The 17,038-nt window shown below is 41.5% G+C and overlaps 1 protein-coding gene across 1 annotated transcript; it reads left to right on the top strand.

The window, feature by feature from the left end:
* Nucleotides 1-2,290: 2,290 nt before the first annotated feature.
* Nucleotides 2,291-16,778, top strand: LOC136434521 (methionine aminopeptidase 2-like). The gene is made up of 11 exons (XM_066427379.1): nt 2,291-2,474; nt 4,154-4,291; nt 5,374-5,436; nt 5,913-6,078; nt 6,883-7,044; nt 8,750-8,931; nt 10,273-10,367; nt 10,844-10,940; nt 12,248-12,351; nt 12,928-13,043; nt 14,008-16,778. Exons 1-11 carry the CDS (start codon nt 2,330-2,332, stop codon nt 14,258-14,260), a joined length of 1,521 nt encoding a protein of 506 aa, XP_066283476.1. The 5' UTR covers nt 2,291-2,329; the 3' UTR covers nt 14,261-16,778.
* The last annotated feature ends 260 nt before the right edge of the window (nt 16,779-17,038 follow it).

Here is a 17,038-nt window from a genome sequence, read left to right as displayed (position 1 = left end):
GAAACTTGAAATATTCGGATAACAGTCATATTCAAAGGGAGGGCTCAAAGACAAAACGGAATAGTCATATTGTGTCGAGCGTAGATTTTTTGTTTAAAATAGGAATTTCATCCCTTTTCATGTATTAGTAGCACAGTCATACTTAGTAAATGATCTGATCAGAATCATGAACGGGCTGAGATTGTACATTGTTTATCTAGAAATGGCTGTTTTATACACCTTATGTTTGTATTAGTGATACAAAATCAGCAGACTGGTTTTACTTTTGGTTGACAGTTACTCGCCCACCCATTGTACAAGGCGCGGTCACGTTCATCCTACATTTCACACTGCACGAAATGGCCTCGGATCCTGACGTATCTAGACAGGAGAACTCGGAGATCCGGAACCTCAGATCCGTAAGAATCCAGACGGATACGGGGGCCGTATTGTACTAAAACAACTCAAATTTACCTACATTAAACTACATATGCAAGTGGTACACTGATGTGGTATACCACTTGCACACGCAAGTTAATTCAGGTAAATTTGAGTTCTTTTAGTACAATACGCCTCCCGTATCCATCTGGATTCTTACGGATCTGAGGTTCCGGATCTCCGAGTTCTCATGTCCAGATACATCAGGATCCGAGGCCATTTCGTGCAGTGTCAGTTACCATACATTTATCGTGCAGTTTTCGGCAAGGCTAAGGCAGAGCAGACCGTCGACAATAATCTACGGCAAACTTTTCCCATCACAAGACAGATGGACTGTGTACGAATGTCCCACAACTGTCATTTCAATTCAGTTTATTAGAATCAACCTCGCAGCACGAAATACAAGCTAGATTTGCGCTGATTTTACACCATAGTATTGTACATCAACATAGAAACAAAAACAAAACACATGTCCCAAGAATTTTCTCAATTTGCAGCCGTAAAGCTATCGTACGATGAATGTGACTTGGTCCTTATATCTATTTTCATTTATTTATTTATTTATTTAGCTTCACAGATTGAAAAAAACCTGTGAGGAGCCGGCAACAGAAACCTGGTTTCTCTATAGGGCTGACTCCTCATAGTTAAAGTCAGCTTGTAGAGCTGTTCACTAATACCACACTATAATTGTACACGTTTTTTTTTTCGTTAATAAATTTGTATGAACCAAGGAAGTACTGTAGCCAAAACATTATTTATTGTTCTTATCAACACAATGAATACAGTTCACCTATCGTCAGAAGCTATATGATATGTTAGTACTTATCATTAACTTAATGTAATCTAATATCAACACAGATTAACTTTCATGCTATATTCTAATGGCGTAACTTTACATTTGGCATATACTTGTCCTGACATGAAGTCTTTAAACCATATGACTGCATCCTGACTATGTGATTAGTGCAAGTAAATATTCCACATCAAACACAACGAAGTACAGGTTAGATATAATAATAACATTTTGCACATTGTCTTACCAGTACATTTTGCGGATAAGATGTGATTCGAATCCACACGAGAAAACGTAATAATAACCAAGTGATGATATAATTTGGCATTGTCATGCTGTATATTATTCCTTCGCTATGTTAAGAGGGATTGTTGATTGGCTGGCATAGATACCGTTTGACTTTGAAAGCGAATACTATGACAATAGCATGTAAAAACACGCGAAAACATAATACAGTTAAAAGGCGGTAGTTAACGCAGTAACGTTTGGTACAGCAGTCTTTTAGAAAGGGCCATATTGCTATATTGACATCAATCAGTAGAAATGTAAGTACGTACTCGTACCCAGCGCCCTAAAGAAGCCATAGGTGATCATAGATTTACGTGGAGATTTGCTTGGGGATCACTAATTTGACTACCCCCCCTACTTTGTCCCTGATGGGGCTATATGGGGGTAACAACTATGTAGATGTAGATGTAGCTCAATCATGAGTCCTGTTTGAACGGCAGTGCATTATAATTTTTAGTGTCATCTAGCGATTTTTATGATTCTATAAAGTTATAGACATTAGCCTGTGTACTAAGCCTGCAGCCAGGAGTTCGCTACCCCCAGTCCCGGGGAAGACCACCTAAGAAATGGAAACCAAATTGTGAAGGACACTGAGTTAAACATTCGGGAAGCAGAGGCTAGGGTAAGGGACAGGCCATCTTGGAGGATCCACCTGGAAAGCAAGGGGTCATAATCAGTTTTTGGCCTGTGCACGAAGGCAGGTAGGCAGGTATACGGTAGGCATAAACAGCTAGGAGTGCCGTAACAAGGCCCATGCGTTGCAGTTCAGTTTGAAACTGGTAGCTGGCGTCTTTACACCGTGACTCTGTTCCTCATCACGCCATTTTCAACATGGCGGCCGTCCATACCGAGCTCGAGTTGGGGGAGGAAAAGTGCGATCCCCCTCGCGAAGACGGGCCTGAAGAAGGCGGGAAAGAAGTCGGAGAGACGGAGGGAGAGAAGAAGAAAAAGAAGAAGAAGAAAAAGAAGAAAGGAGGTGAGTGGGTATCAAATTACAGGACCAAAACGCACGTGGTATTCTGGCTGCTCCCAGATGCGCATGTTCGTCATGTCTTGTAAAAGCATGTCCTGCGACGTAACGCTACAAATTAGGATTTTTTTTAGTGGCTTAAGACTATCATTTTGAGTCATGAGAACATTAGTCCAACTTCATGTGTTTAGTAGCTATCTGTAAGTCTCTACTTGCGATGCAAGTCATGTATACATCTCAACTTTGCAATGGCTATAATAGTAATACGAGATGTGCGCAACGGTGCAAAATTATAAATGATTTCAGTGATTTTGAATCACATCTAGTTGTTGACAACAAATTTTAAGTTCCCACTTTGGCTTTTTAGACTACGATTAAATCAAACAACTGGGAACGAACACGATTGATTGAGGAATGGACGAATTTCTGGAATATCTAAAAGAGTAGCACACAACTGGGCCGCCCCCCTCCCCCTTCCCAACCATATTACACAAGAATACGACTATGTATAGCCTGAGGGGAGTGTTTGATGAATGATTTCACGACTTGATTGCCCTTGTGTTGTATTTCAGAAAGGAAGCCAATAGAATTGCATTACATGTAATGTTAACATCAACCCTGATAATTTGTGCCGTTCCACAAAAAAAAATCCCCCTCTGCAGCTGGTTGACAACATAGGACAGGATTCTAGGATTAAGGGGGTTGAAGTAGCCAGGATTCTGGAATTAAGGTGTTGAAGCCTGTTCAGATTGGGGTGTCGTCAACCCCCCCAGTATTTTTTTTGTGCCCCGCCCAATGCAAAGACCGCCACATTAAGAAAAACAGTACATATAAAAATATCGAGTAGACTAATGCACCATCAGTAATCCCCGTGCACACCTCAGATATCCAGGTGTTCTTGAGAAGGTCTGGATAACACTGTTTTTTTATGTGGCCGTGTCTGTTGGAATTATGACAGTTGACGTTACTAGAAGTACTAGTAGTAGAGCTCTGTTGTCTGATGTTTTATTTAGAGAAGAGTTGAGTTGATCGACCAGGTATGAAGCAGCTAATTTCCTTTCTTGCAACTTCACAAGTTGGTGAGTTCATGCAAATGCATCTTTCACAGATTGCAACTTGAATTGAGACTAGAACAGTATACTCATATTTCCCCTGTACCATTCCCCAGTGGAATGCCCTGCCTGGCACGGTTGTGACGGTTCCCATCGTTGAGTCTTACCGTACCAGGCTGGAGGCTTGCCCGCCCTAGCCGGCCGGGACCTCAACTCCAACCCTACATTGTGTTTGGGGGATGATGATGATAATGATGATATGCAGATATATTCAAAATCTTGATGTCGTAAACGAGCCTGCAAATTCAGCCTCAGGGTAGCCTCGTCCCAGTCTCTAGGGGTCGGCTTAGGGATGTTTTACCGGGCCCAGTCTGCTCTACTAATCCATTTCTGTCAGCCTGTCTACTTTGCTGCCATACAGAATTTCGCAGCTTATCTACTTGAGCTGCCATAGAGAGTTTTACCGCCAAGCTAATTTAATCCAAGGCTGTAAAGCCACCCCCGAGCGGGCTGATATAAGCTGTCAGGGTGGGCGGGGGTCACTAGAGATATCAGGGCCTGTATTCATTCGCTGAATAAACCTGTCATTCATTCATGATGATGATGATGATGATGATGACTTTATTTCTACAGGAAGCCCGACTCAGCCGGAGGGTGGAGATGCACCTGCAGATGGAACAGAGCAGCTGACGGAGCAGCTGGCGGCCGCGCAGGTGCAGAACGGACCCAAGGCAGGGGAGGAAGAGGGGGAGGAGGAGCAGGGAGCCGAAGGTTGGTTTGTTTGTTTCACAAATGTTAATTTGAACCTTTGAATCATTTATAATTATATACAAAGGTTTTTGATATGTACATGTATCTAGAATATTGTTATAGCTCGATATGCTAAATCCATGTCAAAATTCCATTGTAATGTCCTGTCTTTGTCAGCAGGGCTAGCCCTTTGTAATAGCCACAGGCTAGTTGGGCAGCCCTGGCTGTGTGTCCAGAACAGCAACCATGTCCATGTCAAAATTCCATTGTACAGTCCTGTCTATGTCAGCAGGGCGAGCCCTTTGTAATAGCCACAGGCTAGTTGGGCAACCCTGGCTGTGTGTCCAGAACAGCCAAACCAATAAACAATTAACAACCTTTTTTATTCATGTTTGTCTTTCAGGTTACCTGTGTCTGTTGTAACTGCCTAATACTGGGGAACTGAATTGTGCAGTTAGCTGTTAAATTGCAGTTACTAATATGCAGCCTCTCATGTGCACTTATTCCTGCACGGTTGAATTTGTCATTTTGGATGGTGGCGTAAAGCCTGCGACCCTGTGTATGACTATGAGGGAGCTTCAGGCATTCGCCCCAGGCATCAAGCATCTGCACTCAAAAGAACCCAAGTCCAACACATTTATCGAGAAGAGGATGCGGGTGACCCAGTGTGCTTGGCTGAAAATATGAGCCTTGGACAGGCCACATTGCACTACTACTAAGCTACTGGAAAAAGCGTGATCAGGGCTCGAAATTCATTTTTGGAAATAGGTACACTGGTGCATCTAACCCCATAAAGTTCAATGCCATCTAACTTCAAAATTGATACATCAAATAAAGTACAACTGTTACAAATTATATTGCTTTTTCTGGTACAGTACTTACATTTCAAGAATATTCTGTCAAATGCGTATTGCCTACAAAAATATCTAGGTGCACTGGTGCACCCACAGCCAAAAATCAGGTGCACAGCTCCAATTTTGGGTGCACACAGGTGCACATGCACCCAGTATTTCGAGCCCTGGGTGATGCCTCAGTTGATAATGACTACTTTACCTTTACAGTAAAACAGCTCTTAAAAATGTTCTCATTTTTCCCCATCCCAGATGGAGAGGAGGCGGCAGGAGGGGAGGGGAAGAAGAAGAAAAGACGCAGAAAGAAGAAGGGAGGTGAGTCATCTTCCCGCGCTGCGTGCCTGCGAAGCTGGTGTGTTACATATAGATACAGATACGGAAGTCATGGCTCAAAGAACCTTAGGAGAAAAGATCTGTGTTATCTTTACATTCAGAAGGTCATGGGTTCAAACCCCAGCCGAATACCAAAGATGGTCAAAAATGGTACATAGGGAGTACATGTATATGTACTGCTATCTCTGCTTATAATTAGTACTCAGCACTTATGAGAAAGAACTGTATGGCAGTTGGACAAATACCAGTACCAGTAGACAAGACTCCTTGGCCCTGTGTGGTCCAAGGGAGAAATGGAGATGAGACTATGGTTAAGGTCACCATGTGAAAGGTCAAATGTTTCAATTTTCCAAATTTTCTGTACAATTAGTGTTTTATTTGTGCCATTTATATAATGGTATTTTTGTTTTTGTCATCGAATTTTTATACTTTGAGATTCAAATTTGTTCGTCCCTCAGGCCAGGGTGGTGAGCAGGGCGGTACCACTCCAGCAGAGGGAGGGGCAGCTCCTAAAGCTTCCTCCAAACAGACGGACCCTCCCACCATCCCCGTCTCCCAGCTCTTCCCGGACGGACAGTTCCCCGTGGGCCAGATAATGGAATATCCCGATGTCACTGTGGACGGGTGAGTTGAACTTTGACTGACAGATTTGTAATTGTAGTGCTGCGTACCTAAACCCCAGACCTGAACTGGACGTTTAGGTTCAAGTAATAAATGTCTGGAAACAATAAAACCTATGCCAATATGCAATTTTATATGTACAAAAAAATATTATTTTTAGCACACATGTGCCATGGGTTCATGTCCCGACTTATAAGTCCAGACCTGAACCTGGACCTGAATCTGAACCTAAACATGAGTTTAGGTATCCGGGCTCAAAATACTGGGTGCACGTGCACCCAAAATTGGAGCTGTGCCCTAATTTTTGACTGTGAGTGCACTGTTGCACCTAGATATTTTTGTACTCTTATATGACAGTTGCTTAGAGGGGTAGAAGTGTGCGTCCTTTAATTGACATGAAGTTCCTTGATTATGAATAACTGTGCAACGATGATTTTCCGATATGTTCCCAGCAGATTACCGAACGACGTGCAATATAAATACTGAAAGCATTTCACTAAATGCCACAGTTACAGCCACAACCGTGCATAAATTGCCACCCATGTTGCCTAACGACAATCTAGGCACCCAATAGAACTGTCAGAATGCCAATATCGTACCTGAAAATACTTAACTGCTAAGATTTCATCACAGCAAATATTTGATCACTAATATTTGAGACAGTGATCTTTGTTCCCACCGTTAAAACTAAGTGCCGTGACCTACTCCGTTTTCCCCCAACCACTATATTTTCCTGCAGCTATATTAAAATGATTCACAGTACACTGTTCACTGGGTCAGATGTTCTAAAGTTACCTTTGTTTCCAGTCGCTCGGCAAAAGATCGATCTACGGACAGCGAGAAGAAGGCGCTGGACCGCTCGCAGCTGGACCTGTACAACGAGATCCGCGAGGCGGCAGAGGCGCACAGACAGGTGCGCTCGCACGTCCAGTCCTTCATCAAGCCGGGACTCACCATGATCGACATCTGGTGAGTAGGAACGAAGGAGGGAGAGAGGCAGGGAAGGATGAATGATGATGGATTACTGGGTTGAAGAATGTTAAAGTTAAAATCCTCCCACATTATTGATGTATAGGGCGGTGCCCATCTCCGTTTCATAGCCCTGGGCCACACTGTGGTGCAATCACTGTAGCAGGGGGCTAGTCCACTGGCAGTGAAGTGTGTTTAATTTCCATACTGTTTCAGAAGTATGTACCATTTTTATAAGTCTTTGGTATGACTCAATGCGCCTCTTGTCCAGTGGTGTTTTACCTAGGGGCTTGAACCCCAGTCCTTCTGGTCCAAATAATTTGAACCAGATGTGGTGAGAGACAGAAGCGCAGACCACTACACCACAGGGACACCCCCGCTGGGTTGAAGAATGAGGGATAGGTAATTTTCCTGCTCTGGATGTGGAAAAATTTCAACCTTTCCGTCCCCTTGATAGAAAAAACATCCTGATGATTTCCTCAGATAGTCAATAGTTCCACGAAACTTGCACAAAATTATAGTGAAAAAATTTTGTGATGTTAAGATTTCCCTCCATCACAGCCTCATTCTAAAGCCAAATATTGTTAATTTTTGATAGGCTTATGAAGGGTTACTTTCTCCCCAGAAAGAAACACCCGTATGTTGGTCGAAACACAGCATGTATGGGTCAAGATGACAGCACAGGGGCTCCAAATCACAGGATAGGGGGTCCTACACTGTATGCTCAGTCTCTGCTGGCAAGAACACTGAACAGGATAAGTCAAGAAGGGATTGAAGGATTTTCCTTTGTTTCCCACAGCCAGAGGCTGGAATATGTGTCCAGGAAGCTGATAAACAATTACAGTTTGAGTGTCAGCCATCTCAGACTGTTGATGAAGGGGGAGTATGGGAGCCCTGGATCTATGGAACTAACTAGGATGACACTCAGGCTAAGGATTTTCCTTTTTTCCCACATTCAGAGGCTGGAAGACGCATCCAGGAAGCTGATAGACAATCACAGTTTGAGTGTCAGCCATCCCAGACTGTTGGTGAAGGTATGGGAGCCCTGGAACTTACTAGGATGACACTCAGGCTAAGGATTTTCCTTTTTTCCCACATTCAGAGGCTGGAAGACGCGTCCAGGAAGCTGATAGACAATCACAGTTTGAGTGTCAGCCATCCCAGACTGTTGGTGAAGGTATGGGAGCCCTGGAACTTACTAGGATGACACTCAGGCTAAGGATTTTCCTTTTTTCCCACATTCAGAGGCTGGAAGACGCATCCAGGAAGCTGATAGACAATCACAGTTTGAGTGTAAGCCATCTCAGACTGTTGGTGAAGGTATGGGAGCCCTGGGACTTACTAGGATGGCACTCAGGCTAAGGATTTTCCTTTATTCCCACGGTCAGACTCAGAGGCTGGACGATGCGTCCTGGAAGCTGATAAACAATAACAGTTTGAGTGTAAGCCATCTCAGACTGTTGGTGAAGGTATGGGAGCCCTGGGACTTACTAGGATGGCACTCAGGCTAAGGATTTTCTTTTGTTTCCTACAGTCAGAGGCTAAAAGATGCGTCAAGGAAGCTGATAAACAAGTGTCAGCCATCTCAAACTGTTGGTGTAGGGTCTGTTGCCTGTCGCTGAACCACTGTATGGGAGCCCCGCATACATGGGACTAACTAGATAGGATGACACTCAGGCTAAAGATGTTTATTTGTTCCCTACAGCCAGAGGCTGGAAGACGCCTCCAGGAAGCTGATAAACGAGGATGGATTGAAGCGCGGGTTGGCGTTCCCCACCGGCTGCTCGCTGAACCACTGCGCCGCTCACTACACCCCCAACGCCGGCGACGACACCGTGTTGCAGTATGACGACGTCTGCAAGATTGACTTCGGCACTCACGTGAACGGTAAGCCCCTTGCAAGAGTTAGCTTTACATAAACTCACATCTAAAGTCAAAATTAAACTGGGGAAAGACCATGTCGGGCCGTACTGCAGTATGACTACATCTGTAAGATTGACTTCGGCACTCACGTGAACGGTAAGCGCCAATATAGTTTTAAACTAACTTACTCGGAGATGGGTTATGTCATGTGGTCAGAAAGCAAATCAGCACAATTAACTGTTACTGGCTGTAATAGGTCAGATGTCAGCATCGTTTTTTTTTTTAGTGGTGACCTGCTTTTCGGTTATTTTCCACCCACACAGGCAGCTTTTGTAGCGCCAAGTCTGGGCGTCCAAAAAATAATATGCGTTTAGATCTTACAATAAACAATGAAGACAGTATTCCCAGTCATGGATGTAACCCGCCTTTCCGATATTTGTGGTTTTATATTGAACATCATAACATCATAGTGAAGTTTCTTAGTTCTGTAATTTAGCAGCAGTGATTTTCTTGCTCTTAGAACTTCCAAGTCACCATTACTTAAGCAAGCAAACCAAAAAAGCAATGCTGGCAATGTTAGTATTGACATTTAAGTATACTTCAAGGTAGTGCATAGATTATGTTAATGAGGCGGGTGACATCAGGTACAGGTCTGACTCATACTGAGTCATAGCCATAATACTGAGCAGACCTATATTGTTAACTGTAAGGACATGCATAATATGTAGATTTTCACATGATTGTGTATGTGAATTTCATGTCATAATTATGCGTCTGTAACTATGTATACAAGTTCATAAAGCATGTATTGGGCCAGATGTCCTTGTTATATCATTTTAAATTGTTTGTCACCCATGCAGGTATCCTATGTACATGTAGTGAGAAGTATGGCTGCTTCGAGAAATTAATTTATAAAGCAAAGAGTCCATTCCAAGTCACCGCAAGGGTTGTCATATGCAACTGCTTTTGATTCTTTGTAATCATGTGTTAAGAGATTTTATACTTTTTACATATTTCAACTGTCATTTCAACTTCCCATAGAAGTGTTTCCCTGATTTGGAAAACTTTTTGAAATAGTCAGGAGTTGGAATATGATACTTTCAATGTATATATTATATAGTTTTTGAATAATGATATATAACTTACAGAAATCTGCCATGATTATGTACCATTATTTTGTTTCCAAAATTATTTTCAAGTGAGTTATAGATAAATCAAATTTTCCTTTTCAATGATTGTTAAAACGCAGCTTTGACAGCAAGTTTCAGCTACTTTTGAAGTAGGTACATAGATTATGTTAATGAGCCCTTCTGGCAGTTTGGTATGATGTTTGATGGTGTCTTCACCCATCTGCCTTGCTATCAGGCCACATCATCGACTGTGCCTTCACCGTGACCTTTAACCCCAAGTATGACCAGCTGCTGGCAGCCGTGAAGGACGCTACCAACACTGGAATCAAGGTCAGTGGGGTCCATGTAGGGGTCAAAAGGTCAAGGGCAGATAGCTAGGTCAAAGCTCTCTGTGATGGCTATCATATCAAAATATATTCCTTAGACACCTTGCTTTTCAAAATTCATGCGGAAAATTTGCCACCTCAGGTGGTAGTGATAATTGTGTAAGATTTTGGGGTCTGGCCCATGACTAGGGTGGGGGGTAATGATTTTGAAACAAAATTTTCTGTGTATTGTATAACTCTAAGTGGTGAGGAGGGTTGACCAAATGACTTAACACACAGAGTATGGTATACCGAAATATAGATTCTTCATTTTTGTTTTTTCACATCTTACATGTAGTCTTTGACTTTGGCATTCTACGACATTGGTATCTGTTTCCTAATATTCTTTTTTTATTTGTGACATACATGTATGTTGGCTCATTTTGCAGCTGCTTTTTACAATTTACAGTGTTTTCAAAAACTTTTTGTTTCTCTTTCTAGGAAGCAGGAATCGATGTTCGACTGTGCGACATCGGAGAGAGAATACAGGAAGTCATGGAGTCCTACGAAGTGGAACTAGGGGGCAAAACTTACACAGGTAAATAAAATTGTCTCAATACTTTGAAGTCAGAATATACACTAAGTGTAGAAAGTTTGGAAACTTAAATTTCATCAATCGTAATTATCTTCCTTTAATAATGGATACAATCATATTGTACAGAGAACAGTATAAGTACGTAACTGTTAAGATAAAAATTTGACTTAGATGAAGACTTATCATAGATGTACTATATGTGACTTTGATGCTAATTTTCCTTACAATTTCAATGCATGCAACATACTGTTGCATACAAATATACCTGGTACTGAACTGAGTATCACCAACTACTAAGTATATACGTATCTGACAGCACCTCTCCTTGGTACTGAACTGAGTATCACCAACTATAGACATATCTGACAGCACCTCTCCTTGATACTGAACTGATAATCACCAACTGTTACATATCTGTGGCACAACCTCCTTTGTACTGATCTGATAATCACCAACTGTTACATATCTGTGGCACGACCTCTCCTTGGTACTGAACTAAGTATCACCAAATGTTACATATCTGAGACAGGACCTCTCCTTGGTACTGAACTGAGTATCACCAACTGTTACATATCTGTGACATGACCTCTCTTTGGTACTGAACTGAGTATCACCAACTGTTACATATCTGTGACAGGACCTCTCTTTGGTACTGAACTGAGTATCACCAACTGTTACATATCTGTGACAGGACCTCTCCTTGGTACTGAACTGATAATCACCAACTGTTACATATCTGTGACAGGACCTCTCCTTGGTACTGAACTAATAATCACCAACTGTTACATATCTGTGACAGGACCTCTCCTTAGTACTGAACTGATAATCACCAACTGTTACATATCTGTGACAGGACCTCTCCTTGGTACTGAACTGATAATCACCAACTGTTACATATCTGTGACAGGACCTCTCCTTGGTACTGAACTGATAATCACCAACTGTTACATATCTGTGACAGGACCTCTCCTTGGTACTGAACTGAGTATCACCAACTGTTACATATCTGTGACAGCACCTCTCCTTGGTACTGAACTAATAATCACCAACTGTTACATATCTGTGACAGGACCTCTCCTTGGCACTGAACTGATAATCACCAACTGTTACATATCTGTGACAGGACCTCTCCTTGGCACTGAACTGATAATCACCAACTGTTACATATCTGTGACAGGACCTCTCCTTGGTACTGAACTAATGATCACCATGAACTGAATATTAAGCTGAAAATTTATATAGCTATGTCTTGTTTTCCCACTCACAACCAAACATTTCTGGTATGAAACTGACATGTTTTCTGCCCTCAGTCAAGCCCATCCGGAACTTGAACGGACACTCCATCGCTCCGTACAGAATCCATGCGGGGAAGACAGTTCCCATTGTGAAGGGAGGGGACGCCACGAGAATGGAGGTATGTATCTTATTCTTTGAGTACTGCAAGTCTTCATTTGTTGACTGTAACTTAATTTTGACAACGGTCTCTAGTCAACAGCTAAAATTTCATCATCACAAATATTTGATCATTAACAGCAATTTTTGTTTCCACGGTTTGAATTAAGTGACGTGTCCTACTCCATCTTCCCCCAACCGCTTTATTTTCATACCGCTATATTGAAGTGATTGACAGTATAACAGAGTTCTTATTGACACCCAGATACAGTATTTACATGAGCCAACATTTCGGTGACACCTAGCTGTAGTGTGAAGTACAGTACAACCTGTCATTAGTGCCTTGAAGAAGGTGTCATGTGGTCACGGAAATGTCGGCTCTTGTAATATACTGTAAAAGGTGGTCCCATAGCCTTTTTGAGGCCATAGGGGCAGTGGGTAATATTATCCACTGAGTAAAGCATGCACGCACACACACACACACATACACAAACAAACAAACAGATACACTAAGAGCATACACACACACACACAAATAGATACACGAAGAGCAATACATCCCGTTTCATGGCAATAAGAAAATGTATTCTATTTGCAGGAGAATGAGTTCTATGCCATAGAGACATTCGGCAGCACAGGCAAAGGCGTGGTGCACGATGACATGGAGTGTTCTCACTACATGAAGAACTTCGAGGCTGGCCATGTACCACTCAGGTGAGTAAACCCCATACACACCCTCAAACAAATTGACAACAAAAAAAGAGAGCAGCAGATACCAGATGTACCTGCAAGTTTTCAAGCCCTCTCCTCTACATTATTATTCATCTGGGCTGTGTGGACCAATTACAAGCCTCCTATTCACTATGGCAAAGCAAGTAAGAATGGAGGCTTCTGATTGGTCCACATAGCCATTATATCATAATATAGAACAGAGCACTTGAAAACTTGCAGGTATCTGGTATAACCTAAAACTGTAGGGCTAGCCAGGCATTGTATAACACCATAGAAAAATAGATGCTTGGTCATTAACCCTATGTGCAATTTCTATTTTGTTCCCTTTTTTTCATAGTGATTGACACTTAAATGAAAAAGAATTTGTCACAGATGACTTATACCTGTAACTAACAAATTACTGTCATATTCATTATGATTATCTACAATTATGTTAGTGGTCTGCTCTTCTCATTGGTCCTTTTGATAGCTGTATATAGACGTGGCTTGTTGGGCTTGCGTTATGTTAAGGGCTTGCGTTATGTTAAAGGCAACCTAAGCAATATTAGGGTGTGAAAGTCATATTTTCAAAATAAATTTTTTAGTGATTTCTATCTATAGTAAGTTTAATAACACCATCCCATTGCATATCAACCATCAAGGAGCAAAAAATGTGATGTCGTTGTGTGGTGTGAAGTCATTGAAAATCTGAGCACTTGGAGGCCAGCCATCATTTCAGATCTTCCAAACATGCGCAATTCTGACCGATAAGTCCCGAACGCTTCCGAAGAAATAATCACATGGTCAAGGCTCAATGTGCTCGGGCATATAACACAAACTCACGCTGTCCATGACTTTCATGGCCCCTACCTATGGCCTGTCCGGTTATGGGCGGCCGCTATAAACATGATTCCACCAGGCTAGGTTGATCATTGTTTTGTTTTTTCCACACTTCTTGTCCTCCCAGAATGCAGCGTGCCAAGCAGCTCCTGGGTGTGATCAACCAGAACTTCGGCACGCTGGCGTTCTGTCGCCGCTGGCTCGACCGCCTCGGCCAGACCAAGTACCTCATGGCACTCAAGAACCTGTGCGACTCGGGGATCGTGGACCCGTACCCGCCCCTCTGCGACGTCAAGGGCTGCTACACCGCGCAGTTCGAGCACACCATCATGCTCAGGCCAACCTGCAAGGAGGTCATCAGTAGGGGAGACGACTACTGAAAACACTGTAGAAAAACACAAAATGCTCAGGCCAACGTGCTTCACTAAAAACAGTGTAGAGAACTTAAGATAAAATTCAACTTGTGTTAAATAAAAATGCCTACCTTCACTACCTAAGTGTCATGCTCAGGCCAATGTGCAAGGAGGTCATCAGTAGGGGAGACGACTACTGAAAACACTGTAGAAAAACACAAAATGCTCAGGCCAATGTGCTTCACTAAAAACAGTGTAGAGAACTTAAGATAAAATTCAACTTGTGTTAAATAAAAATGCCTACCTTCACTACCTAAGTGTCATGCTCAGGCCAATGTGCAAGGAGGTCATCAGTAGGGGAGACGACTACTGAAAACACTGTAGAAAAACACAAAATGCTCAGGCCAATGTGCTTCACTAAAAACAGTGTAGAGAACTTAAGATAAAATTCAACTTGTTTCTAGTAAATAAAAATGCCTACCTTCACAACCTAAGTGTCATGCTCAGGCCAATGTGCAAGGAAGTCAATTGCAGAGGAGGTGACTATTAAAAACAGTCTAGGAAAGAAAATTTAGGATAAAATTCAACCTGTTTCTAGCCAAAAAATGTCTGCCTTCACTGCCTAAGTGCTCAAGTGCTTCCCCCTTGCTCCTCTAGCTGCTACTGCAGCTAACCAGGTAGTAAGAAAAAGATGGCATTTGAATATTTGTCTAAGATACAGGCAAGATTTCTTTTGCTTTCCTGCTATCATAGAAAAAAAAAGCTTTGTGTGAATAAGGACAATGCTTAAAGAGTAAGAACAGTTTACTTGGTAGGATGTGCCATTGACTTGTATTTTCTTCCCATGATGCAGCAGTAACAAAAATTGCCAAATATAGGCAATGATATATAGATCATGTGATTTGGAAGATGGAAACTATTACAACTGTTAACATTTAGAACTTGCTGATTGTTCAAGATATGTGACAGTATCTTTTTTTCTCCTTTGACAAAAGAAACAACATTTGGAACCTCATGTCCTTTATTTGGTTTTATTTAGTATAATGATTAAGATTTTGAAAAGTATTTGTGCAACTGAGCTCTATACATGCATTAATTTTCAACAATACATTTACAACATAATGAAACAAGGCAAACAGAGATGGCAGACTTCACCCCCTTTACCAATACCGCTTTGTGCCCCTTCCAGACGCACAGGCAGAAATAGCACGGAGAATGTATGGCAACACTGCATTGTGTATATTAGTGAATAGCAGGCAGGCACACACACAAGTACTACTCATAGTCAAGGCAAAACTATCTCTATTAGATAACAGATGTACATGTAGATACATCAGCTTGTTTCTCTTTAAACTAAAAGGCAATGTGCTGACTCGTAAAAACTGTCAACCTCAATCTGTACTTTCTTGCCTAAACCAGTGTTTTAAACATAACTGCCTCATTCAGTACTGAAAAATCTTAAAATGTCCTGTAAACAGCTTTTTTTTTTAAAGGCCATACTGATTTGATTATATGGCTGACATCCTCTGGGTAGCCCAAAACTTGATGCGACCATGCGAAAAAAGAAATCGGGCAACAAAAAGTTGCCTTTTTCATGAAATTTGATTGGTTAAGAAGGTTGAACAGATCACTGAACACAAAGAACATCATTATGATATAGCAAACAATAAATTATTTTTGTTCTTAATCTTCTTTCACCTTGGAATTGACTCTAGCATTCTACGATATTAGTATTCCTTTTCTTCTTTTGCAATTTACGGCATATATTTGCTCATTTTGCAGCTTTTTTTAATCTACAGCAACGTTATGGTAGTAATTTTTTGTTGGAAACAGATGAAAATACGACTGTCATCCATACCATCAAGTCAGTGTGGCCTAATAGTAAGAAAAATGAGTTATTTAGGCAAGTTACGTAATGAAGTGTTTAAACTCAGTTAATCATGGAAACACAGCATTTAATACAATAGGAAGTGCATTGCTGACAGAAGACACTCTGGTATATATAACTTGCAACGAAGTTCAGTATTTTGCTTTCCAGTTATCTAACGTTTTGGGCAGTAAACTCTTTTCTATTGTTACAGTAATTCACGTTTGTAATAAGCTACTTCACAGTTCTGTATCCTTATGGGCAGTAATGATGCATTATGGTTTAGGTCAAAGGTTTCGGCCCTTAGTTCCTTGACCCCTGACCTTACCTACAATCCCCTGTGTTGGCTTATTTGATTATAACTGCTAGTTACCAGTCTTCCTGATAATAAGTTTTAGATTTTTTAGGAAACAGAAAAGCACTGTAAGGAAGAATTGTTTCAAGATGCTTTTGCTATAACTTCATGATGGAACTAACACTGTTTTCAGGAAAAGTCTAGATTTTGCTTGCTACAAACTCAACTGTAAAATGTAAAATGTACGATATCGTTGGCATTTAACCACGGATGAAATGGCTTACACATTTACCTAACTGTTAGAAATGTGACTAGATATGTACAATACATAGCTGGAGCTCAGGAGAGGTATTGAACATTAAACATGATAGAATTGACCATCATTATACGACTTTGCCATGTATTGATATTGAATTGCCTGGGCCCCTTCTCATAGACTACCATTGCTGGGGTGACCAAAATTGGATTTGTGACTTTGGATTCTATAATTAGAATATGATGCTCAACATTTTTAAGTTTTCACTAAAGGAAAACAAAACATGAAAGAAAAATTCTTCTCGTATTAGATTCGTTGAGCAATCAGTCAAACTTTTGGTCGCTCAGCGGTGGTAGCCTCGTGTTGTGCAAAGCCGGGGGATTTACG

This window comes from Branchiostoma lanceolatum, chromosome 5 (genome assembly GCF_035083965.1).
Source record: "Branchiostoma lanceolatum isolate klBraLanc5 chromosome 5, klBraLanc5.hap2, whole genome shotgun sequence".
Taxonomy (NCBI): Eukaryota; Metazoa; Chordata; class Leptocardii; order Amphioxiformes; family Branchiostomatidae; genus Branchiostoma; species Branchiostoma lanceolatum.
This window is presented reverse-complemented; position numbering and strand designations above follow the sequence as displayed.